The 23712-nt window shown below is 34.0% G+C and overlaps 3 protein-coding genes across 3 annotated transcripts; 1 reads left to right on the forward strand and 2 right to left on the reverse strand.

Annotated features, from left to right (window-relative positions):
• The first annotated feature begins 1243 nt into the window (after positions 1–1243).
• On the forward strand, positions 1244–8822 carry LOC106718601 (asparagine--tRNA ligase, cytoplasmic). Its single transcript, XM_045683154.1, has 10 exons — positions 1244–1402; positions 1512–1859; positions 2977–3197; positions 4333–4451; positions 5150–5323; positions 5830–5958; positions 6690–6834; positions 7453–7557; positions 8107–8317; positions 8524–8822. The coding sequence occupies exons 1-10, from the start codon at positions 1375–1377 to the stop codon at positions 8706–8708; spliced, it is 1665 nt and encodes a 554-aa protein (XP_045539110.1). The 5' UTR covers positions 1244–1374; the 3' UTR covers positions 8709–8822.
• Positions 8823–9240: 418 nt separating this feature from the next.
• On the reverse strand, positions 9241–13136 carry LOC106707298 (apolipoprotein D). Its single transcript, XM_045683207.1, has 6 exons — positions 12875–13136; positions 11429–11583; positions 10684–10751; positions 10314–10465; positions 9905–10082; positions 9241–9639 (listed from the first exon to the last, which is right to left on the reverse strand). Exons 1-6 carry the CDS (start codon positions 12992–12994, stop codon positions 9485–9487), a joined length of 828 nt encoding a protein of 275 aa, XP_045539163.1. The 5' UTR covers positions 12995–13136; the 3' UTR covers positions 9241–9484.
• Positions 13137–16223: 3087 nt separating this feature from the next.
• On the reverse strand, positions 16224–23062 carry LOC106718581 (lysosomal acid glucosylceramidase). Its single transcript, XM_045683066.1, has 12 exons — positions 23035–23062; positions 22159–22286; positions 21581–21635; positions 21347–21485; positions 19727–19883; positions 18832–18992; positions 18571–18694; positions 18354–18467; positions 17638–17785; positions 17345–17424; positions 16935–17224; positions 16224–16391 (listed from the first exon to the last, which is right to left on the reverse strand). Exons 4-12 carry the CDS (start codon positions 21445–21447, stop codon positions 16289–16291), a joined length of 1278 nt encoding a protein of 425 aa, XP_045539022.1. The 5' UTR covers positions 21448–21485; positions 21581–21635; positions 22159–22286; positions 23035–23062; the 3' UTR covers positions 16224–16288.
• Between the last annotated feature and the right edge of the window lie 650 nt (positions 23063–23712).

A 23712-nucleotide genomic window follows, 5' to 3' on the forward strand; every position in this document is an offset into this window, starting at 1 on the left:
GAACTGTTTTTGCAATTTGTTCCAACTGTCAACTCTTTGCATTTGTCGGAACTCTTTGCAATGACAGGCTTTCCGCACTCGTAATGAAATATACTATAATGCATTCATACTTGTATCTAATACTAATGTGTTGTAGAATGTATAGTCAAGTTACTATTTTAAACAAGTGTCGCCACAATAAGTGTGAAATTAGTATGTATAATTTTGGTATGGTTAACTGTTAACGATTAACTTTAACTTGCGTTAAATTTTCGAGAATTTAACGCTTTAACGATTAACGAAGTTAATTTTTTAATTAACGAATTAACGATTAACGAAGTTAACTTTTCGATTAACTGTGCCCACCTGTGCTATCAACTATATATTATTATGATTAAACAATACTTTTCAAGCAATGGCTTTACCTTTCAATATCTTTTTTTATAAATCTATCTTTTCAATTACCCTAGAGTAGGACGTTGGGTAAACGAGTACTCTAGTTCCCGACATACCAAGTCAGGTATATTATTAAATCAATAGTCAAAAAGGGATATCTGACCGGTGAGAGCGGCGCTGGTATCGCATCTGGTTATGTTATATCTCTTATCGCATCAATTTCGTAATATATAGTGTAGTTCAATATCTTTAAAACATGAGTATGGTACACAAAATTATGGTTTTTCAATAAACGAGTATTTCAGAATCAGCTAAGCTATAACTGCTAGTGTTTTAAGTCGATAGTTATCGTTGCAAATATAAAATAAGTTGATAAATAATTTTCATTAAGGAGTAATATTTTAATAAATGTCAAGATACATAAGCTCAGAATTAAATCTTATCTTCGACTCGCTATTACCCACTACTTCGTTGGCGTTGAATAAAAAAATAGCCTATGTTACTCTCGCATACATACTGTCCATAAAAGTTTAGTCAAAATCAGTCAAGCCATTTCGGACATTACCCGGAACAAATGCTAATTGTGGACAAATAGTCAAAAATTTCACAAATTGGTTATAAGTAAAGCAAATATATCAGATGCACGAAATAATTTTTTTTAAAATAACATACCGATACCCCAATTTTATTAATTTACTAGCAGTCGCCCGCGATTTAAAAAAAACTACATAACTTCTTCCAGACTTTCGCAGCGACATGATAGTTACCTTCGAAACGTCGATTTAATTTCTAAACGTCGATCACTATTATTTTAGTCTATGGTATGACCCATGCAACTGAAGTTGTCGAGTTGACGTTTCTATTTCAACTTTTGATGTCAAAGTTGTCGTGTTGGAGAATAAAATCAATGTGAAATAAACGTGGAATTATTTATTTAATTTAAAATTAATAATCATAATAAAAATATTTTTTAAGTGTACAAATTAAATCAATATAAATATGCCTAACATCGAGGGTTTGTCCCTTAGTAAGTGTAATATTTAAATTTATGAATAACCCTAACATATTGAATCAATACTGTATCGGTATCCGTATAAAATGTTTCTTATAAAGTCACAATAAACTTAAATTTACAGCCGAACTGTATACGTCGGAGAAAAAAGGTAACGACGAAACAGGAGATGGGACACGAGAAAAACCATTTAAAACTATTCTTCAGGCGATGCGCCATGCAGGAAAAGAGCCCTTCCCAGCTATTTACGTAGATAGCAAAGATGAGCATACCGAATACGATATCGCCGCTAAATCCCAACTGAAAAAAATACAAAAGATTTGGGTAAGAGAAAACTATAAAGCCGCTGACAAAGCTAAAACAGAAGAAGAAAGTCAAGAAAAGAGGCTTCAAAATTTAGAAGAAGCGAAAAAAATCGTGATTACAAAAGATGAATCGCTTCCAGAGCCGAAAATAGTGAAAATAGTTGAAGGTAAGGCATTTTTATAATCTACAACATTAACTATCTTTGACATTTTGGAATTCTCAGTTGAAGCTTTTTATACTAGGGAAATGTATCTCTAGTGGTAGAATATTGTATGCAGAGTGTATGGTATAGTTAGTCCCGTAAAGGTCTGTTAATTTCATATATCTTTGTAAAACAATTCCAATAAGCTTTTACTTATTGTTTCTTTTTAGTGAATTATTTTCTTTAATGAACAAATTATTAAAAAAAATATTACTATATATTATCATTATTATCCACCATTTTTTTATTACATGTATACAAACTCTTGTAGGGTGATGTAATACTGCAATGCAGTGACATAAGTATGTCATCGGGCATCAACTTCAAATTATTTTTAATTCATATTCCCCATTGAATCCTGCACTTCTGCTTCTTTTATAAAAATTGTACCCATAAAAGAACGATTAAAAGATGTTCTATTGACTAAGATAAAACAGTGCTAATGTATGTATTACTTTAAAGTAAAATTATTATTTATTATAATAAATGATATGTAAATAATAAATATATATCTTTTTAAAATAAATCATATAAAATAATAATGTGATGCCAAAGTTCAATGTTAAATGGTAAATTTAAAATTTGACCTTGAAAGCCCTTGGATCATAAACGTAACATTGAGCATAAAATATATTGTTTCAAAGATTTTAAAAAAATTATACCTACAAAAGCGTAATTACGTTCAGTAGAAAAAAATTGGAACAATAGATATTTATAGGGATAAAAATAATTATAGAATTTAGACAACCAAATTTTGTCTTAAACATCCCACAAAAAAAGTATGGTTCATTGTCACATTCTGCCTAAGTTGAGCATACAAGCGAAAGTGCAGAACAAGCCATAGAGAGACACAATCAACTGAAGCATTCAACTTTTGAAACTCTGTCTTCACACGCTTTATCATCTTCTCTCTCTGATGGTTGGTCTTGGAACCAGAACCATTCACCCTGTGAGGTTGTATTACTATTTAAGCATGTACATATTATGTAATATTTTATTTCTCCATACACACCCTTCATACATCAATTTAATGATCACTGTCAATACTTGAAATTGTCATAATATACATTATTATTCACAGCTGGTGAGCATCGTGGTGAACGTCTGTGCATCAAAGGCTGGGTACACCGCTTGAGGAGACAAGGTCGTGCCTTAGCCTTCCTGTCTCTGCGAGATGGCACTGGGTTCCTGCAATGTATACTCCAAGGTGTTCTTTGCCAAACATATAATGCATTAGTGTTGTCTACGGAGTCATCCGTCATTGTTTACGGGAAGCTGAGACCGGTGCTTGAAGGAAAGACTGTGAGTAATTGTTTATATTTTGTAGACTAACTGATGCAACTCCATCCACACGCTGTTAAAAAAAACTTAATTGTATTCCTATGTGTTCTTCTAGACCAGTGTTTCTCAAAGTGGGCGATAACGCTCCCTTGGGGGCGTTTGAAACCTAGAAGGGCGCGTTAAGGGGCTCAAAAAAATGGGGGGCGTTGAAATGAATTAAAGTAATGAAATTGTGGATTTTAAGTTTTATGGCTGAATAAAAATTAGGGGGCGCTGAAAATAATTGATTTTCAAAGGGGGCTGTGAAAGAAATAAGTTTGATAATCACTGTTCTAAACTATGCTCTATTATTATGCCAAATTTAATTGAGATCCATTGTGCCATTTTGGCGATACTTTCTAACAAACATCCATTCATCTAAACATTCTCATTTCTTAGAATGATTAGTAAGATTGTAAAAAATCCTCAAGCATAAATAAAAAGCATAAATTAAGGAAACAGAGTCATGCTGTATTCAATATGTGAGAGCAATATTGATTTTTGACATTTAGTTATTTTCTTAAAATTATGAGACAAAATATGATATTGTTAAATAAGTTAAGTAAGGAGCGTCGGTGGCTCAGGGGTTAAGCACTTGACTTGCAATTGCAAAGGTCCTGGGTTCGAATACCGCCATGAACCAGAAATTCAATGATATGTGTGAAGTCAACCAACCCGCAGTTGGCCAGCGTGGTTGACTATGGCCTACTCACCCCTGACTTGGGGTAGGCTCCGAGCCCCTTGGTGGGGACATATAGTGAGCTGATGATGATAAATAAGTTAACCTTATATTAAAATATAAGTTATGTGAAGAAGTGTATGACCAGAAATATTTTCGAATTTACAAGCTTTAGAACAGTCATGCCAAAGATACAGCCCGCGATCGCAATGTGTCACAGAAAGAAGAATCATGTGTTTTTTTAGAGGTTTTAGACTTCATTCGATTCTAATTTAATAAATAAATGTGTGTTTGATACCTCTGTTAGTCTTTTGCCTATAAATTGAAGTTTGTCTGTGGTTTAAGGTTCTGAGTAGAATAGATAGACATATTTTTTTTTGACTTCAGTTTTTTTTGATATAATAAATATTAAAATGGTTTACTTTTGTATTTGTATAGGCTCCAGGTGGACATGAACTAGTTGTTGACTATTGGGAGCTTATCGGGCTCGCTCCACCAGGAGGTGCTGACTCCATACTCAATGAGGAAGCATTGCCTGATGTACAGCTGGATAACAGGTAATATTTTATGTTGTTAAATATAATTTTTTATATAAAAATATGAATACATTGTTGTAGGTAATTGGTAATTAATAAATCTTGGTTAGTTTTTTTTTAATTGATACCATACTAATATTATAAATGCGAATGTTTAGATGGATGGATGGATGAATGGATGGATATTTGTTTGAAGGTATCTTCGAAACGGCTCAACGGATATTGACGAAATTTGGTACAGATGTAGATCACATAGGCTACTTATTAAGTTTTTTTTTTTATCGCGGACGGAGTCGCGTGCGACAGCTAGTCTTTTATAAATGTAATTTGTTTTGTTTTTGGTGATAAATCAAAATACTTTAAAGATTAATTTATTAATATATCTTTAACAGTTATACTCAGAGTATTGCCCATTAAAATTAATGCTCACTAAAGTTGTCTGTTTTAATTTATGATATACATACTACGCCAAATGTTGGTTTCTGAGACAAAAATCTCTATAAAACACATCAATGTGTTTTAAATCGGGATTTTGGTATTAGAAATTCACATCATCATCATCATCATCATCATCATCATCAGCTCACTATACGTCCCCACCGAGGGGCTCGGAGCCTACCCCAAGTAAGGGGTGACTAGACCATAGTCAACCACGCTGGCCAAGTGCGGGTTGGTTGACTTCACACATAAGTGAAATTCACAGTAAGTCCTTAAATCAGGCATATAATGATCCGCGGTGAGAATACTTCTAAAGTACTGCGTGCGCGTGCGCTGGTGACGCGCGCTTTCCGCGAACACTTTGAGTCGCGGCGCTACACCGAGGTGACACCGCCTACGTTGGTACAGACGCAGTGCGAAGGTGGCAGTACTTTGTTCAAATTCAGTTACTTTGGGTGAGTTATTTAGAATTTGTTGATAGTAAAATGTATGTAAGAATGAGTTGGCACGTACTATACAAGAGTACTAGTGTTCAAGACGTGTCAAGTTCCATAAATGATGTCGAAGTAGTAGTTAAGTTGGGAAACGAGTAAGCGGTCACCTGAGTTCGCCGAAATGGCGAACCGCTGCCCATAGATATCCGTAATTGCAGATGCATTGCCTGATTTTAATTGACAGAAGATGAGATGCACAGAAAATGAATATTTTCTCTTACCTATGCGTCCCCTCCTCCTTTGAATCCCCTTTCTATACTTTACTATATGAAAATGGTGGGAATGTTTCGATGGATGGATGTTTGTTTGAAGACATCTCCAGAACGGCAAGAATTTTAATGAAATTTGACACAGAAGTAGAACATAGTGTGGAAGAACAAATAGGCTACTTGTTATTTTTTTTTTATATTCCTTGCGGACGGAGTCGCGGGTGTCATCTAGTTATAATATAATGTTTGTACCAACAGTGAAGAAGCATACCTAACGCAGAGTTCTCAGCTGTACTTAGAGTCTTGTATCGCTGCTCTCGGTGACGTCTATTGCATCTCTCAGTCTTACCGCGCGGAGCAATCTCGTACCAGACGACATCTTGCAGAGTAAGTACAATACTTATGTTTTTTATCTTTAATCGACAGAGGAGGGGACACATAGAAAGATATTTCTTATGCGTCCTCTCTTCTGTCAAATCCCCTATCCATTATTTCCTTATAAGCAGAGTGAGAAGCTTCTGCTATTTTTAAGTTTGTTTTTTTGTTACCAATAGTTTTTTCTTAATTTAAGTTTTTGCTTTTTATTTATTAAATAGGATATTATTTTTTTAGTCCATTCAATTAAGAAATATTCTAGGTTTTATCTTCACTATAGTGGGAATGAAAATTTCTAGAATTGAATTGAACATTTGCTAGACTTATGAACTTAGTACCTATAGTAAGGACCCCCAAACTATTTTAGACAAGTGACCCCTATTTCAAAATGTACTGGTAACAGACCCCCAATGGCCAAATTACCTACTTTAAAGATTAATTATTATTATTTTTCATTCTGACTTAGGTCAATAGAAGATAGAGTGAGAATTAGCAATGCTTTAAGTTCTTTTAACTTTGGGAATTCCTGACCTATAGATATAAACTATCTAGATATCTACTTTAATATTGTAACCAGTACATCATCAACCTGACCTTATCCCTATGGAGGGTCGGCACAGTATGTACTCCATACATCTCTATCAGCCGTCGTCTTTCACACAATCCATCCATACTTTCTTTGGTCTTCTATCTTTATAGCCATCCACATTCAATATTGTAACCATCACATATTTGGTTCACAGATACAGTCATGTGGAAGCGGAATGCCCATTTATAAATTTCGATGATCTGCTGAACCGTCTTGAAGACCTGGTGGTGGATGTGGTGGATCGTGTACTTGCCTCGCCTGAGGCACATCTCGTATATGAACTTAACCCCAACTTTAAGGTACAGTTCATTTGACAACTTTTTTATGAGAAAGATAAATTGGCACATTTTGTATGCAACTTATGAAAGAGGACGCTTTAGTTTAAAAAATTTTGGTATTTATGACTTACTAGCTGTCGTCCGTGACTTCGTCTGGACGGAATTTAAAAAACTTAATTAGTAGTCTATGTGTTTTTCCAGATTATGTTCTATATCCATGCTAAATTTTATTCAGATCCGTTAAGGCGTTTTGAAAATATCAAACAAACATCCATCCATCCATTCTAACATCCATACATACATATAAACATTTGCATTTATAATATAAAGTATTTTAGACCGACTGGTGGGAAAAAATTCAAATTAAATAATAACGGCTCACTAGCGCCCCCCTGTTCTCTTTAAAAAATGTCGTAAGATCCTCTATATAATGTAGTTTTCATGTAATTTTTTTCTTTTATATAATTTTCTATGTCTAAGTAGGTTTTATATATTTTTTAACAGAACCAACCGCGATAGTAGCGCCTCTCACTGGTTTACATATCACAAATATATAACTAGTTGCCACTTTTACAGTTTTTTTTTCTCTACGGTATTATAATTTGAATGGTTTATATAAATAAGAAATAATAATTCCAGCGACCCCAAAAACCTTTCAAGAGGATGATGTATTCGGAAGCTATAGAATACCTTCGTGAACACAACATCACTAAGGAAGATGGTTCTTTCTATGAATTCGGAGAAGTAAGTTTTTTTTTTCATATCTATTTAATAAAAAAAAGGTAATAATCAGCTTATTATACATCTCCACTGAGGGGTTCAGAACCTACCCCAAGTTAGGGGTGACTATGTCATAGTCAACCACAGCCCAGTATGGGTTGACTTCACACATATCATTGAATTTCTTCTCAGATATGTGCAGCATCACGATGTTTCCCTTCACCATAAGAATGTCGGATAAATGTACATATGTAAATCGAGAATCGAAAAACACATTGGTACATGTCGGGATTCGAACCCAGGAGCTGCAGATTGCAAGTCAAGTGCTTAACCCTTGAGCCACCGATGCTTTAATTACATCTGTACCTAATTTCATTAAGATTCGTAAAGCCGTTCTGGAGATATCGTCTAAGAAACATACATTCATCCATCCATACTTCCAAACATTCGCATTTATATTATAATTAATATACTAAGATAAATAAAAAACAACGCCATCTAGTTTCAAATTACTATATCTGTAATATTAAGGACAGCGCCATCTAGTTATAATTTGATTACTAATTATTTCAGGACATCCCCGAAATGCCGGAGCGCAAGATGACTGATGCTATCGGAGTACCGATACTCTTGTGCAAATTCCCAGCAGCTATCAAATCTTTCTACATGGCCAAGAGTCCCGAAGACCGTCGCCTGACTGACTCCGTGGACCTGCTGATGCCAGGAGTTGGAGAAATCGTTGGAGGCTCCCTCAGGATTTGGGACTACGATGAACTTATGGAAGGTGAGAACAAAATTAATTTCATATTTAATAACAAAAAATTGTAGAATAAAAGGAAAGGTTGAAATTTAGCACAAGACTAGTCTAAAAGTAGGTAAATATTTTCTCAACTTTCATTACAATAAAATATTTTCTCTCGATATTTCACAAAATGGATGCGAGATATTTTTTTATGTCAATATAGTTGTAAATTAATATTTTATTCGCAGTTTACAAAGGTGAGGGTATTGACCCCAGCCCTTACTACTGGTACACGGACCAGAGGAAATTCGGTTCCGTACCACACGGCGGGTACGGATTGGGTTTGGAGCGATTCTTGTGCTGGTTGCTCGACCGTTACCACATCAGGGAGGTCTGTCTCTACCCGCGCTTCCTCGAGAGATGTACCCCCTAACCAGTGTAACTTGACCCTTGCTGCATTTTAACTTGCATTTCTTGTTTTTAACTACTAAAACCAGTTATCAAGCATTTTTAAAGCTTATGTAAGCTTAATAAAGTTTATTTCGTGACCCGATTGTTTGTTTTATTTTATTCAATGTGAAAACTTGATTTCGAATAGTTATTAAATCAACTTATTTAAACTAATATAAAAAGCGACACACAGTTCTTTATAACGCATTATCGTAGCAATCACGGCATATTTTTGAATAATTCTTTTTGTAATAAAAAGTCCTTTATTTACGACACGCTTTATACTATATATTTTCACGCCAATAAACTTTGGAGGTGATAAATTGAAAAAAAGATGTCATGCGAGGGACAAAAAGTGCAAGCCAATAGCAGTAAAGATATGGTCGCCATGGTAACGGTAATCCTCATCCAATGGGAAGGCCTTCGTTGACATTTGAAGGTTTGATTTTTTTTTGTGTACTAAAAATTAATGGAATAAACAGCTTAATAATAATAATGAATAAAACAGTTGAATAATTTCGTATCAATTTATTACTTAAAAAATACTAAACCTAATCATCTATAATGAAGAAATGCATTTCTTTGACTTCCAAGTATTCTACAGAGTAGAGTATTATTTTGTACTGACAGTTGTCAAATGGTTCCTATCATGACTTATGGCGGGAAAATATTGTCTATGATATTGTTAAAGGTAGTATAATGTCATTACAAAAGGTTTAAAAATAGTTTTAAATAAAATTTCAGTCATAATTTTGTGTTTTACGGCAACCATTCTGCATCGTCATCGGGTTTGGCGGAAAGTCGGTTTGGGGAAGCCAAATGAATGTTTGGTGTCTCAGTGAGGTCTTCCTTGCTGTCGGTCACTTTGTGATACACTTTCTTGCCAGCTTCCACTACGTATTCCACACCATCGGCTGAAAATAAAAATAAACAATTTATGTGCTTCATTTTGTAATGAAAATGGACTGGTCAGTTACTGAGAAAATACTTGCGACATCTTAAAGTGTCTTTACTGCATATTTGCTATGTACATGTTGCAGGCGCTGACAAAATAATAAAACGCTCTGTCGGATAGGAAATATACTCTTTTAGAAATAGAAATTAATCCTAGAAGGAATTGGAGAGTGCTTTTTTTAACGACCTGAGTGAAAGAAGTATATATAAAACTAAGATACTGACCAATAACTCCGCCGGTCTTTCTTACAACTTGCCCAATATTGTGCGTGGAGAATGTGTCTGGGTTAATATTGATGTCAACGCCCTCTGTTGCGCCATTGGGCCGGCCCGGGCACTCCGATTGCGAGATTATCGACAGGTCGTACGGATCCACGCCGAAAGATGCCAGCTTCAATCTCATCTGCAAATTAAAGCAAATTGAATTATTCAAATTTTCAATAAGGATATATCAAATATTATCATCATATCTGTAACCCAAATAAATCATGAATATAAAGAAAATTAAAGCAGATAAAACATTTGTAAACCAGTAGAAGAAAGAAATTGATTTCCTTGGTTCGCTTTAAATGGAAATTTTTAATGTTCTACCTTTTACGATATGGGTTAAAAATATTATGAGTTACAGTCGTACCTTATCAACAAATATTTTATCTAGCTCCTTGGTGCGCGAGAGTATGGTGGCAGAACGTCTGTGAGCGAAGGCTAACTTCTGACAAGTGAATATAGCCGCATACTGGTCATAATCAGTCGCTAGTACGGTATAACTTGCTGAACCAGCGACGCCTGGAGAGAAAAAATAATTATAGTTTGCTTTATGGAATTGCTATTAATAAACCTTAAGGTGGTTTGTCATATTTCCACAACAAACCTTAACTTATTCACTTTTCATTTGAATCCCTATAAAATTCCATACTAATGGTCTGACTGTCTATGTTGTAAGATTTTAGGCTTGTTTTATTGTAAGCTTGTTTTTTAAATAATTTTCTCATAAGGTAACTCACTTAAAGGAAAGCGCACTTTCATTCTGGCCGGCACTGCTGGATCAGGGACAGTAAGAACTCCTTTATATCTGCAAAAATATACTTAAGTAGAATATAAAAATACGATATTTCCGTACATTAATAGTACACAAGACGATTATGAAACACACAGAAACGATTAGCTTTTTAACTATACAAGAAGATAGCAAACGTGCAAACATGTCTGTAAAACTGAACTAACAACTCTGGCAACTACTAAATAGTTCGTGGGAACGGATTAAATGCATGCCGGTTTCATATCTCCTTTTCGGTTCCCATTCGATTACGCGTGTGCCACAGTCTACATGACATGTTCGTCGGTGGTGGACCAAAGACACGCGACACAATATTTTGAGGACGTCAGTGATCACAAAATGAACTGCAATAATACAAAAAAGTTGCGAAATAGGTTATATGAGGAAAGAAGGCGAGTGATTTCTAAGCTACGAAATGCTCCCAATATTCACATAGTCAAGCACAATTTTAAAAACATTAAAAAAAAAATGGAAAGTTAATACGTAAAGGTTTTTGTGGATCCACATCGCCATCGACATCGACATATAATCATCGACAAAATTTGTATTAACATTTGTGCTGCGTATCGGGCGGCATAAAGTACACCAAAAACCTTATACTAATTTTGACATAATTGACGATGATGATACGAAGGCGATTATCAAAAAGATTCGTGCTAGACCTGCTCTTCTACTTATTTATAGTATTATACCTGTAGTCATGGTCGAGTGGTGTCAATCCTAAGATGAAATGTTGCGAGACCTGTTCTATCTCGAATGTCCCTGGCTCCGCCGTCCGCGTGAAGTTGTACGTGATGCAGTGAGACGCAGTCGATGTCTTCTGTATCACGTACCACACTCCGAGCATCTGATGGAAAATTAATTATAGTACTTAGTATTTATTTACTTTGGCACGTCGGAACCAAGAATACTCTTGTGTCTGACGTGCCAACTTAAAAGACAGGAACTATTCGTCAACAGTTCGAAAACATCGTGGACGATTACATTCGTATGCTGACTTCTGATATTTTTTTATACTAATAATTTGTTATGGCCCCGTTATTTATTGACAGATATATTACATTGACCTACAATAATTTGAATGTTTATATTGAATGTTGATTATAATCAGACATCATTAACTTCGAGAACTTGACGAGTCGACTAAATCTGTTACGGAGGTACGAATTTCCTCTGAGCAAAATTACAGCTAATTAAAAATAAAAATTTCGAAAACATGTCCAAAATCACGCCGAGAAAGAAACGAAAAATGTAGTCGTTACATAATGTCACAAAGTTATCGTTATATTATTATTTATATTAATAAAAATAATAATATTAAAAAGCATTTCACAAATTAGTTAAGTTAATTAATTTCTCTAGAAATAAAGCCACTAATATTATTTATTATTGGAAGAAAGAAAGCGCTTTTGTTATTTTATCAGTAGACTGAATCATCACGCCTTGTAGATAAAAGACGGTTGAGCAGAGCGGTTGAGCATTAGTTACATTTGTGAATAATTTCATTGTTCATTTTACCCTGTTTCATGCACATTTATACATTGTGTAATAACTTTCGCATGTTGACATACATAATATATATGTTAATTATACATAGATAGATTAAATTTACGTTCGTTAGATTTATAAAATGCATAAGTATAGTCTGTGTCAACTTAAATAGAGGAATCAAATCGATGACTTTATATTGTCTGTAGCCTATTGAGCGAGGCGATGACAGCGCTCATAGAATAATACTAGGTACGGTCTATATATGATTATAAATAGTCATATCTTATCAGAAGTCAAGGGTTAATTCATTTGTTGATAACGAACACAGATCAAACAACTTCTTCGAGAGAATGATCACTAAAAGATTAAACAATTTTTACAACGGTGCCTTAGTTAATTCATAATATGGGCATACCTTCTTTACGTTATTTATTAATTATTGAAGAAGTAATTAAATTTTATTTCCATCTCATTTAATATTTCTGTACCATTCTACTTTAGCATACCTACAAAATCTTACAGCTTAATTTCTCAAAGTATATCTCTATATATTTCTGTTCGTAGCGGCGACACAAAATCTAGTATACCAAGTTATGTAAAAAAACAAGATTTTTTAATAAAACTATCTATAACAAATTACTACTTACCTTGTTCATTTCAAAACCAGACATAGGTTCCACAATAGGACATGCTCCTAGATGATAAGTATGGCCAATTGCACACCCCGTAAACGCCAACAATAATCCAAGCACTGTCAACCGATGCATTTTTAAAAATAATATTTAAAACTACACGAACACAACCTCTTTAGAGCACGATCTGTCGCGTACTGGCCGGAATGACAGCTATTTACAATTTAAATAACAAATGAACGCGTATGTGAACACTGAACTTTGATTCAACTTCGTCCGCCATGTTTAAGATGAACTAGTTTGAGTTCCAAGAATTGTTTGTTTACCCGATACTAACGGGTTAATGAAGATATTATGTTACACTTCGTTATTTCAAAGAACTGAAATAATAGTTATTAGGTCAACAAAGCCAAAAAAAAATTATAACTCTATAACTGATCGAATGTTAGGAAGTAATTTAAAAAAAAGTCCTTTGCTTATTTTTTTTTAAATATCTACATTAAAAAATATTTATTACTAAGTCGTTTCCATAGCCAATAAGTACACTTAAAGCTCTTTGATTATAAGGAATTTGCATAATCCTAATAAAATATAAGAATTAGGACATTCGACGTAAAAGAAAAAGGTACAGGTTTTTAGCAACATTTGCATTTTGCCGGGCGAAATAATGTTTATTTTAGTATGTTATTTAATTAAAAGTTTTTTTGTCTCATTCTGTCATAAAAACGTATTAGTAAATATTTTGGTTAATTCGTTAATATTAACTCTTCGTTATCTGTTAGTCGTAAACATTAGTCAGCGTTAAACGTGATTTTACGGTCGGAGTACAAAAGTATGACTCATGCGCAAAGATGACTTCCTGCTAGTCATGGGTAACTCAACTAAAATGTATCATCTGCAGTTCAGCTCACGGCTCACTCAAAAGTGAGAAGCAGATCAGTAAACCGGCTCGCAGCTTGGCTCAATTTGTACCTGCATAGAGTTACGTTTTGCGTTTCGATCTGCGAACTGCTAGTCACCAGGCAGCTCGCAGTTCGTCGGCTCACTATAGTACTTCGCGAAGAGCTGTGAGTTGTAAATTTAGTTGTTAGACCGCAGCTCAATGATTCCAATTTATGTGAGCTGAACTTTTGAATCGGTTCAGTGCTGATTTATGTCTACTTCCAACGTTTGAAACAACGCTAATGAATCGACATTTCTCAGTACTACAGTGTGAAAGATTGACAAAGATGTAACCTTATATATTTGACCTAATTTTTACTATCGTATTTTGTAATAAAAAAAGGCAAATGAGCAAACGACTATAATTATAGTTGATACTGACATTTGCAACCTCGTAGGCTTAATGGCCAAGAGGGAGAACGCTCAGAAAAGGAATATTTTCTTTTCCCATACCCTTCCCAAAATTAGAATACTTATGTTTTTAGAAGAAGGTAGGCATGTTCAAAGAGCTAGGAAGGAACAGTATCAGAAATAACATTATAGTATAACGGTCGGCACTGACTTTGTCAGCGCTGAATTAAAAAAATAAGCTTAAGTTACTCCCACAAACATAAACTAGCTTCCAGTAAAAGTACTGTCAAAATCGGTCTAGATGTTTCGGACTTTACCCGGAACAAACTCGGACTTGCGAACAGACAGACAGAGAAAAAAAATATTTTTGATATCGAAATGTTTTTATGTTACATACAGACAATTATGTTATTATTTTTCAAAAAATAAAATCTTTTAAAAAACGTGTAATGTTATTAACCCCTTTGCCTCTCAAACGAAATTGTTTCGACTCCAAGTTTCTTTATCATAAATTATAATATTGAATTGACATAATTTTAATTAAAATTTCTCTCAACAATTTATTGTTCACATTATCCTGTTTGATAAAGGCAAAGTTTCCTACCGATGCCGCATCGAGGTCGATAACCTAAACACCGTTATAAGTTAATTTGCTGTAATAATATTTAAACAATTTATGTGAATGAAGTAAAATAAAACAAATAGATGTGATATTACAGATGCACTGGATCAAGCAGTTTTGATCGTTGTAAATATGACCTTATTTCAATATTTATTATTCTGATTCATGTCATTGCAAGTTCGTTAAGCGTAGCTGTGAATCATAATGTACTTCATTATTCAATGAACAATTCTTTTATTATTATTAAACAAGAAATCGCAATAATATACCTACAAAAGTTGTTCGCAAGATGCGTCATATAATGTCACTTAGCCCTGAACTGAACAAGTTACCCTAACGACGTCTTCCTGTTATTATCTAATGTAATCCTCACGATATATAACAGCGAGTTTTCTCTACTGAATCCACTGACCACTATAAATGGACTGGCTATAATACGTGGTATTTTGTGCTTATTTGATATCCGCCATTTTGGCGCTGATGGTAAAGATTTGTAGCTGTGGTGTGGATTCGAACTAATGTAGATATAATTAATTCTCACGTAACATCAACAGCGTTTATATCGGAACGAAGCATAACTGTCATTTTCAAGCAATTGCCTGTCTACTTATAGAGATCGGTGGCTGAATCACTTGTACAACAAATTATATCTATCTCTATTTTATCTAAGAGAATTAGTGAAATTACAATATGTTTCAGCAGTGGAAATTCACAGTAAATATTATGCATGTTTTTGATGATAGGAGGGGATAGAACAGTCTAGCTATGTTGATATAAATCAATTATGTATATCTCAAGACAATGTTGATATATCTCAAGCTCGACATAAGATGAGTCATTAGTAACGTCTTTTTTGTTCAGTTGTAATTTAATATTTTTTTTTTACTTTGAAAAAAGTTACACTTACACAGTTACAATTTCAATTATACCATGCCCCGCAAAACTGCTTACGCAGTTTGACTGCAGGTTACTCGCTTTATATAAACATACCTAGCTATAAGTTATTAAATTAGGTTATATTAATACAATTAATTTACGTAAATGGTTACAACGTATTTAACAAGTGTTTTTTAATAAGTATTTAAATTTAGCAAGTGTAGGCTTACGTCTTATGTCCTTATGTAATCCATGTAACAGTTTTGACTGCCATTTTGCTGTTTTTTTTCACACTTTTATCATTTGGTTAATGTCTAATAAGACGATATTTTCGTCTTGTTTAAAAATATTGTATAAGGTAAAGGGAAAATATGGACTCAAAAGAGAAAATTATATATGGCAATAAAGATATATATAATGTTTAGGTATAAAATAAAACACACGTTAATTAACAAAAAAATAATCGATTGTTTTTATATATTAACAATTGAATAAAAAATGCACATTTAAAAATTTTACTTAAACTATTCTAAGTGTCTTACTCAGTCACTCAGTGCACATTTCTTACACACCAACAGTAAGTAAATTTTAAGCATCTCTGAGTACTTCCTTAAGATTCTAAATCCAAGAGTAATGTTTTATAAAACGCAGTAGAATTCCATTGTTGTAACAGATTTCGCTTCCAATTCTAAAACAGCTTTCTTCTTACCACATCTCACGCTGACTATTCTTTTTTCACCTCTGAATACACAAACAAGAAAATACAACGTTAATAGTGTTTCCACTGTTAAAAAAATACTTGTTAAACATTTTGTTATCTGTATTTTAAAAAAAAGAAAGAGACAAGGTGACTTCGAGGAGATGTTTCGGCATGAAAATTCACGATTATGTGCACGTTTAGATAGAGCCATCTTAACAAGATTGGGAGCTCGTGTGTAAAAACCAGTCTGGAGCCCACGACCATTGGCCTGGCACCCTTAAACCTGGGGTTAAGATGGCCCTGGTAAAACAATAACATCAATTTTCTATCCAATGTCGTCCAACTGATTGGGAATGGAGACCAAGACAAGTACTTTATTTCTATAAATTATAAGATAAGCGTAATGGTATTTTCCTTAGATTAGTCCTGTTTTATTTAAACAAATATTTCGTATTATTTCCAATCACCAGGAACCAAAACCAATACAAAAATGTTTCAAGTAAGTTCCAGTTAGAACTTAAAATCGTTCTGTAAATAAGACATCGTCAACTTCTTGATACTTGTATTATATTAAAAATACTCACTCGTTCAATAATACTAAAACTACAGTACCATCTGGTGTCAGGAAACCGACATGTTTGACGGACGAAGAAAATAAGCGCTTTATTTCGTTCACTTCGATTCTTCGGGAACCACGCTTGATAAATTTAGAAAAATGACCCATCGCGTAGAACATTGGCTGTTTATAAAACTCGTTTTTGATTGCATCTACTATGATAGGTGAGTCGACGTAGTTCTCTGACCAATTAGGACCTCCATGCGTGTTCAGGCACAAGTTCCAATCAATCCAACCCACTACATTGTGATTTAAATCCTGAAAGAATCATAACTTTATTTATTTGTAACATTTAACAAAAAAAAACAATATAATATAGTTATTTGTAAAAAAAAATCTGCAAATGCGAATGTCTAGGAATAGTTTTTATTGACTTACTTCTAAGATGTCTGATATGTAAGTAACAGCTCGTGGCCATGACCCGAGGTCTACTTTCAACTTTTGCCAAGGAAAGCTTCCTACAAATGAATTAAAAATTATTCATTTAACGTATAATAATAAAGAAGTAATAATAATAAGTCAAAGTCCTGGTTGTGTCAAAATATCGGTAGAAAAGTACAGATTTAAACAAAAAATCATTAAGTTAATTACAATAGTGCACTGGTTTGTGGTTATTTTACTTTAAATGCATGCAATTCAATTCAAGAGTATGTATATTTTTAAAACAATACCTTCACAAGCTTCGGTCGCCAGTATAAATTTATCGGGATGAGTATTTGATACAACATTTAAAATGGAGGCCGGCACCAATTTATCTGCATAGAAGTGTACACCAACACCATCTATGTAATCTAAAGCTTTAGGATTTGAACGCACCATCTACAATGTTAGAAATAATCATCATTGAATCATCGTACACACAATACTGCAAAGGATTGGAACAAGTTTTTCCGTCCAAGTACAACGGTGGCCTTCAAGAGTAGAGTGAATAGGCATTTATAAAGCTAGCGAGTACTATCTTTAGACCACATCATCACGTTATCAGATTGGATCGTGATAAAGCGCTAACTTATTCAATATAAAAAAAAACTTTTATAATTAATTCCCAATAGCCTAATGATTTAGGGTACAGACGACCGGTGATGTGATCTTAAGTTCGAATACCGACAATTGGTGTGAACTAAAATCAGATGCAAGCCTAGATCTTAATTGAAATGTTTACAATAAATATTTAGAAAAAAATACAAATATTTTGCTTAGATTATTGAATAATAAAAACCCAAAAAATCTTTTACGTCCCTATCTGACTCTGTGTTGGTGGACTCTTTTCGCATGACATTAATTTTTTTCACTTCAAAAAGAATAATTTGTATGTAATCTAAACTTAATAAGGCGATAAATAGTAAGTATATTTTTAAATTATTTAAATATAAGCCCACATACTTACAACATTAAACCAAAAAGGTATAGTGAATCGTTGATCGTCACATGTAAGTATTTTTACGTCTTTGAATTTGGATTTTCGTATCGTAGGACCCAAATTTTTGACTATCCATTCTGCCTACAACAAGCAATAAGTATTATTTACTGAATAGTATCAATAGTCTTTTTTTAGCCTTTTTTATTAACATGTTGATGTTATCGTTTAGTTAATGCTTTATTACCATGTCCTCAATAGACCAGCCGAGCGTATTAAATCTAGCCAAACCAAAGAAACCATCGATTGGCTCATTTGTAGTTGTTATCGCCCAAATACTTATACCCTGAGCTGCGTATTGTTCAATAAATCTGTAAAAAAGAAGAAAAATTTCAATAAAAATTATTACAAGTATCAAGATGTTTTAGTCTGTGCGCAAAATCTTTAGTGTATATGCGTTTGCTGTTAAATATTTACGTGTCATCGTAATAGAATAATAAATTCTTACTTGTAATGATACCAGGCGTAAGTCTGGAAGTACTCTTTCTTAAGTCTACCGTAGCCGGAGATGTTGTGGTTGGTCTTCATCCAGATCGGCGGGGACCAAGTTGTTCCTACTATGTGTACCGGTGCTGTTGCCACTCGGTTTATTGATCTTATCATTGGAATCTAGAAAAAAAAAAAGAAAGCAGACTTCATAAAAAAACAATCTCAAACAAAATGTCCCTAATTTTCGCAACACATTTTGAAGCTAAAGTCAAAATCTACTAGTCTTCTAGTTATTTAAAAAAAATCAAAAAATTCGGACCCATCTGCAAGCACTTCCTTTCGATTAAAATAATTTTTATCAAAATCGGACCACCAGGGGCGGAGTTTCGCGGTAACACACAAAAAAAATACAGTCGAATTGATAACCTCTTCTTCTTTTTGAAGTCGGCTAAAAATGCACTAATAAAAAGTAAGAGAATATTCATGAAAACCCTCGAAAGTAAGAAAGAAAAGAAAGTTCTCTTCTTTTTTGTAACATGTCTATATTGTATAATTATTGTTATTTCGCAATCGGTATACACAAAAAAATACAGTCGAATTGATAACCTCCTTCTTTTTGAAGTCAGCTAAAAACAAATAATTTACTAGCTTTAGCAACGCTTCGGATCTATTTTACCACTGATATCGACACGTTTGCCATCATTAATTTAACAAAATCTTTATTCTGTATCGCTTTGTACTGTTTGATAGCAATAGAATAATAAAAACAATTCACTTTTTACTAATAAAATGACTGCGGAACATTGAACGGGAACTTGAGACTAGAAAGGTTGAACGACTACTAACTATTTTTTTTTTAATTTCTTTTCACAATAGTTACATTTTTAATAGGATAATAAGTTGTATAAACTTACCTTAAATTCAAAGTCCTCAGAAGTCAAGTTAAAGTTCAATAGATCTATATCATTTTCTGGTAGTTCGTTGTATGCGTATGCGTGTGTAGAGAAGTCACAGCCGCCTATGGGGACTCTTATCATATTGTATTCCAGACCTTTACTGCTATAATATGAACTGGGAAGAACAAGATGAACAAATTCCTTCAATATTTTTTCAAAATAACCGGTTTTTTCCGTATTGTATTGTCTAAACTAATGGTGTAATTTCGGTACAATCTATCAACAAGAAATGTTTTCAAATTGATTTGACCCGAATAAAGCTAATTAAATAAAACAGTTCAATAAAAAAAAGAAAAACTTCTTGTTTCAAGTTCAATGGCAAAAAATTATCTCTGCCAATACCTAACATACCTCATGATTTTTTACAGTGGTAGATCCCGCAACAAACATTTTTTTTTGGGTACACGAATGGGTTGGGTCGACCGGCGAAATACAAGTACCACGACCACACAGAAGACGGGCGTGAAGTGGAAGCAATTCCGCGTTTCGTCTGACAAGTGTGGTACCGGAGGTCTAATTTTAGTTCTCGTTTTCTTCCCGTCCTTTTCTTATAAAGAAAGGATGGGAAGGGAAAATGGATTTGACAGAGGAGGGGACGTATAAGTAGAGGATATATCCTCTTTCTGTGCATCCTCTGTCGATTAAAGGTAGGCAAAGCATCTGCAATTGCGGGTGTCTATGGGCAGCGGTCGCTTCGCTATTTAGGCGGATTCAGATGACAGCTTGCTTGTTTGCCACCTTATTATATAAAAAAAATATCATCATCTCTCTCATACTTATCGCAAAATACAGACAATATATCTTCGTAGAAGTACTTCTGGATTGAAAATTTAATTGTTATCTTTTGTTTTTGTAATAAATCTGTATGTTTTTGTTTTCTGGTAAAAAAATATTTTTTTTTACAAATGATACGGCACGCGTAGTGTTCACTTCGCAAAATAAACATCGGATTATTTACTGATAAAACATGTATTCCATATTTTGTATGTTTATTTTACGTTATTTATTGTAACGCGAGGTCACGGAAGCAAGCTCACGCGTTCCCGTGTCCCCGCCATAATGCGTCAGAGGACAGTCAGGTTTTAGTGGATATTCCGGTCGCCTTCTGCGGCCGGCGAGTCCCACACTCCCTACGCCATTGCACAGCCCGGCGTAGATGTGCGTAAATGCATTTCCTGACTTAAAAAAAAGTTTATTTATTGTAATACTTTTGAATTAAAATTTTAACGGTACATTTTACGGTTTAAAAAAGGTGCTTCCCAATTCGTCTGTACGGTTTTATGTTGGTTACGTCACAACTTCGCTCTAGGTCAAACATTATTGATATTTTTATTATATTTTAAAAGAAATACATATTACCTTTACTTATTAAAAATCTTATATGTATACTAGCTGTCGCCCGCGACTCCGTCCGCGCGCAGTTAAAAAAAAATGAAAAATAGATGTTGTCCGATTCTCAGACCTACTGAATATGCTCACAAAATTTCATGAGAATCGGTCAAGCCGTTGCGGAGGAGTACGGTGACGAAAACTGTGGCACAAGAATTTTATATATTAGATTTAAGTCATAAAACTAACTCGATAAGAGATTGCTGCATGACTTCGGGTAAACTCTTCCAATTGATACTTGCTGCGTCCGTGACCGCGCCACCGAAACCCTCAGCTACTTGATACTTCATCTTAGTGTTCACCACCAATGATGCAGAACAACATTTCGCTAAAAAAATACCATAGAATATTAACTATGGAAAATGGAGGAAGGGATTCGTTTATAAAAAGCAATGACAGCTAAGATTGAAAAAACGAACTTACGATTCCAACCAGAGTCATGAAATACTCCGTATCCTTTCTTAAACCGGGAGCCCGCCTGGAATTTAAATACACGCCCTTTATAGTATGTATCTTAATTCACTCCCTTTTTACACATATGTTCTTTCACAATCCATCCAAGTTCTTCAGCCTTCCTTTTCTCCCGTACCCATTTATTTTCAACCTCATTCCTGTCATATTTTCGAGACAAAATTAATCAATTGCATTCCTAAAGTTGAATAACTCCTATAAAAGGCCAGTTTTGCATTATTATCATAGCTGGTAACCCTATCAATATTCCGACTAAGGGTCTGTTAAGACTGAACGGGACGGAGATCAGAGCAGATTTTTAATCGTAAATAAAATAGTGCTTTATACGTTTGAAATAAGGTTTAATTTTACTTCGCACGTCTTTTTTATCAAGAGCAAGCGTAAAAAAATTGCTAAGCAATTATTTATTTGCGATAAAAAGGTACTCTAGTCACCGCCCCGATCTGTGTGAACTGAACTTAATTAACCAGTAACGAAAATATTATAGGAATGTAAGAAGTTCTAATTTTCATTTCATCAAATAATGTTACCTCTGAAGAAGTGTAGGTGACGTAGCTTCCTTTAACTGGCTTTTCTCTGGTGAATTCATCGCAATATGTCGTATTACACACACATATGATAGACCGGTCTTTTATTTGTCGAGCTGCACACGGCTTGTCTAAAATATTATTAAAATTGACTGGATAGATTAACAGTGGCAGTACGCAGCAAACATAGCTGCTCAACGAATGACCCGCTGGACCGGTGTACTACGACCGCACAGAAGACAGGTTCGCAGACAGGACCGCAAATAATCCCGCGTTCATCTCAAGATTTTGTTTCCCGGAAGACAAATTCTAGTTATTCTCCTCATAATTTTCTTTTAAAGTAAATACGGGGAGGGGATTGTATAATAATAGGGGTTGATTTGGCGGTAGACTCTCACAGGTAGGGGAAATATAGTCTTTTTGTACATCCTCTCCTTTGTCCATTAAAGGTAGGCATCGACAACAAAGTTGTAGATGTCTATGGGCAACGGTCATATTTCGTTTTAGTTCAACTTTGACAAATCAGAGTGAATGATAACTTTATAACAAAGTACAGTAAAAAAGTATAAACAAGTAATTTGTAATCAGAGAAACAGTTCAATGTCTCAATAGCCGCAATCATGTTCTTACTAATGTATATTTTTTTTCACGTATAAACGTTCTTAACATAGAATGGAAAACCAAATTGACAGAGGATTTTTATTAATTTCTAACTTATTTAGAACTATATTAAAGCTCTTAACTAAGTTTTACGTTATTTGTTAATTATATTTATAAATTGTTTAATATAGCTCGTCTTGTACAAGATGACTCGTTATTTATGTACTATTCAATGTATAAAAAAAACTGTTATTTATAATGAAACAGCAATACACTTACCGGAGTTAATAACATTTATGAATGTAAATAAGATAAAACTAACAATAAACAATTTCATTTTGCACTGGTAATATTTAAATAATAAAAAAAACTAGATTAGAATCACACAAGTGACTTTACTAGACATATAGAATCAACTGACCAACTGACCATTGACCACGAGACCACAGACGACGACTGAATGAATTGACAGTGACAGTTATCCCATAGAACCCGTGAAAAAAAATTTCTTCAAGCTGAGAGAACTATAGCTATTTCTTTCTAATATATGCAAAATTATACGAGTGTTATCGCAATTTTTTGCAACCTATCTATTGTTTACCGTGTCATGTTTCTGATGTAGATCATGTATCGAGAATATACGAGTACGGTTTAAAGTTTTAGTTTAACACGTTATACGCCACCGTCTTCCCGCCTAATTTATTTTATAACTAGCTGTCGCCCGCGATACCGTCCGCGCGCAGTTAAAAAAAAAAAAACAAAATGAAAAATAGATGTTGTCCGATTCTCAGACCTACTCAATATGCTCACAAAATTTCATGAGAATCGGTCAAGCCGTTTCGGAGGAGTACGGGAACGAAAACTGTGACACGAGAATTTTATATATAAGATACGTAAAAAATCAGTTCTCCATATTTAAATTTAATTTAAATATGGAGAACTGATCGCCAACCTTCG

This window comes from Papilio machaon, chromosome 21, assembly GCF_912999745.1.
Source record: "Papilio machaon chromosome 21, ilPapMach1.1, whole genome shotgun sequence".
Classification (NCBI taxonomy): Eukaryota; Metazoa; Arthropoda; class Insecta; order Lepidoptera; family Papilionidae; genus Papilio; species Papilio machaon.

What these genes read in the sequence shown, in the direction of transcription:
- LOC106707298 (XM_045683207.1), bottom strand. Translation starts at nt 12,994, where the DNA reads ATGCATCGGTTGACAGTGCTTGGATTATTGTTGGCGTTTACGGGGTGT. An exon ending in CTGGTTTTGAAATGAACAAG is followed by an intron (nt 11,584 to 12,874) that starts GTAAGTAGTAAT and finishes ATTTTCCATCAG; the next exon opens with ATGCTCGGAGTGTGGTACGT. An exon ending in ATAAAATATTTGTTGATAAG is followed by an intron (nt 10,083 to 10,313) that starts GTACGACTGTAA and finishes TTTAATTTGCAG; the next exon opens with ATGAGATTGAAGCTGGCATC.
- LOC106718581 (XM_045683066.1), bottom strand. Translation starts at nt 21,447, where the DNA reads ATGAAGTATCAAGTAGCTGAGGGTTTCGGTGGCGCGGTCACGGACGCA. An exon ending in GCTGGTCTATTGAGGACATG is followed by an intron (nt 18,468 to 18,570) that starts GTAATAAAGCAT and finishes TGCTTGTTGTAG; the next exon opens with GCAGAATGGATAGTCAAAAA. An exon ending in TACCTTTTTGGTTTAATGTT is followed by an intron (nt 17,786 to 18,353) that starts GTAAGTATGTGG and finishes CTAACATTGTAG; the next exon opens with ATGGTGCGTTCAAATCCTAA.
- LOC106718601 (XM_045683154.1), top strand. Translation starts at nt 1,375, where the DNA reads ATGCCTAACATCGAGGGTTTGTCCCTTA. An exon ending in CATCGAGGGTTTGTCCCTTA is followed by an intron (nt 1,403 to 1,511) that starts GTAAGTGTAATA and finishes TTAAATTTACAG; the next exon opens with CCGAACTGTATACGTCGGAG. An exon ending in ACCAGACGACATCTTGCAGA is followed by an intron (nt 5,959 to 6,689) that starts GTAAGTACAATA and finishes TTTGGTTCACAG; the next exon opens with ATACAGTCATGTGGAAGCGG.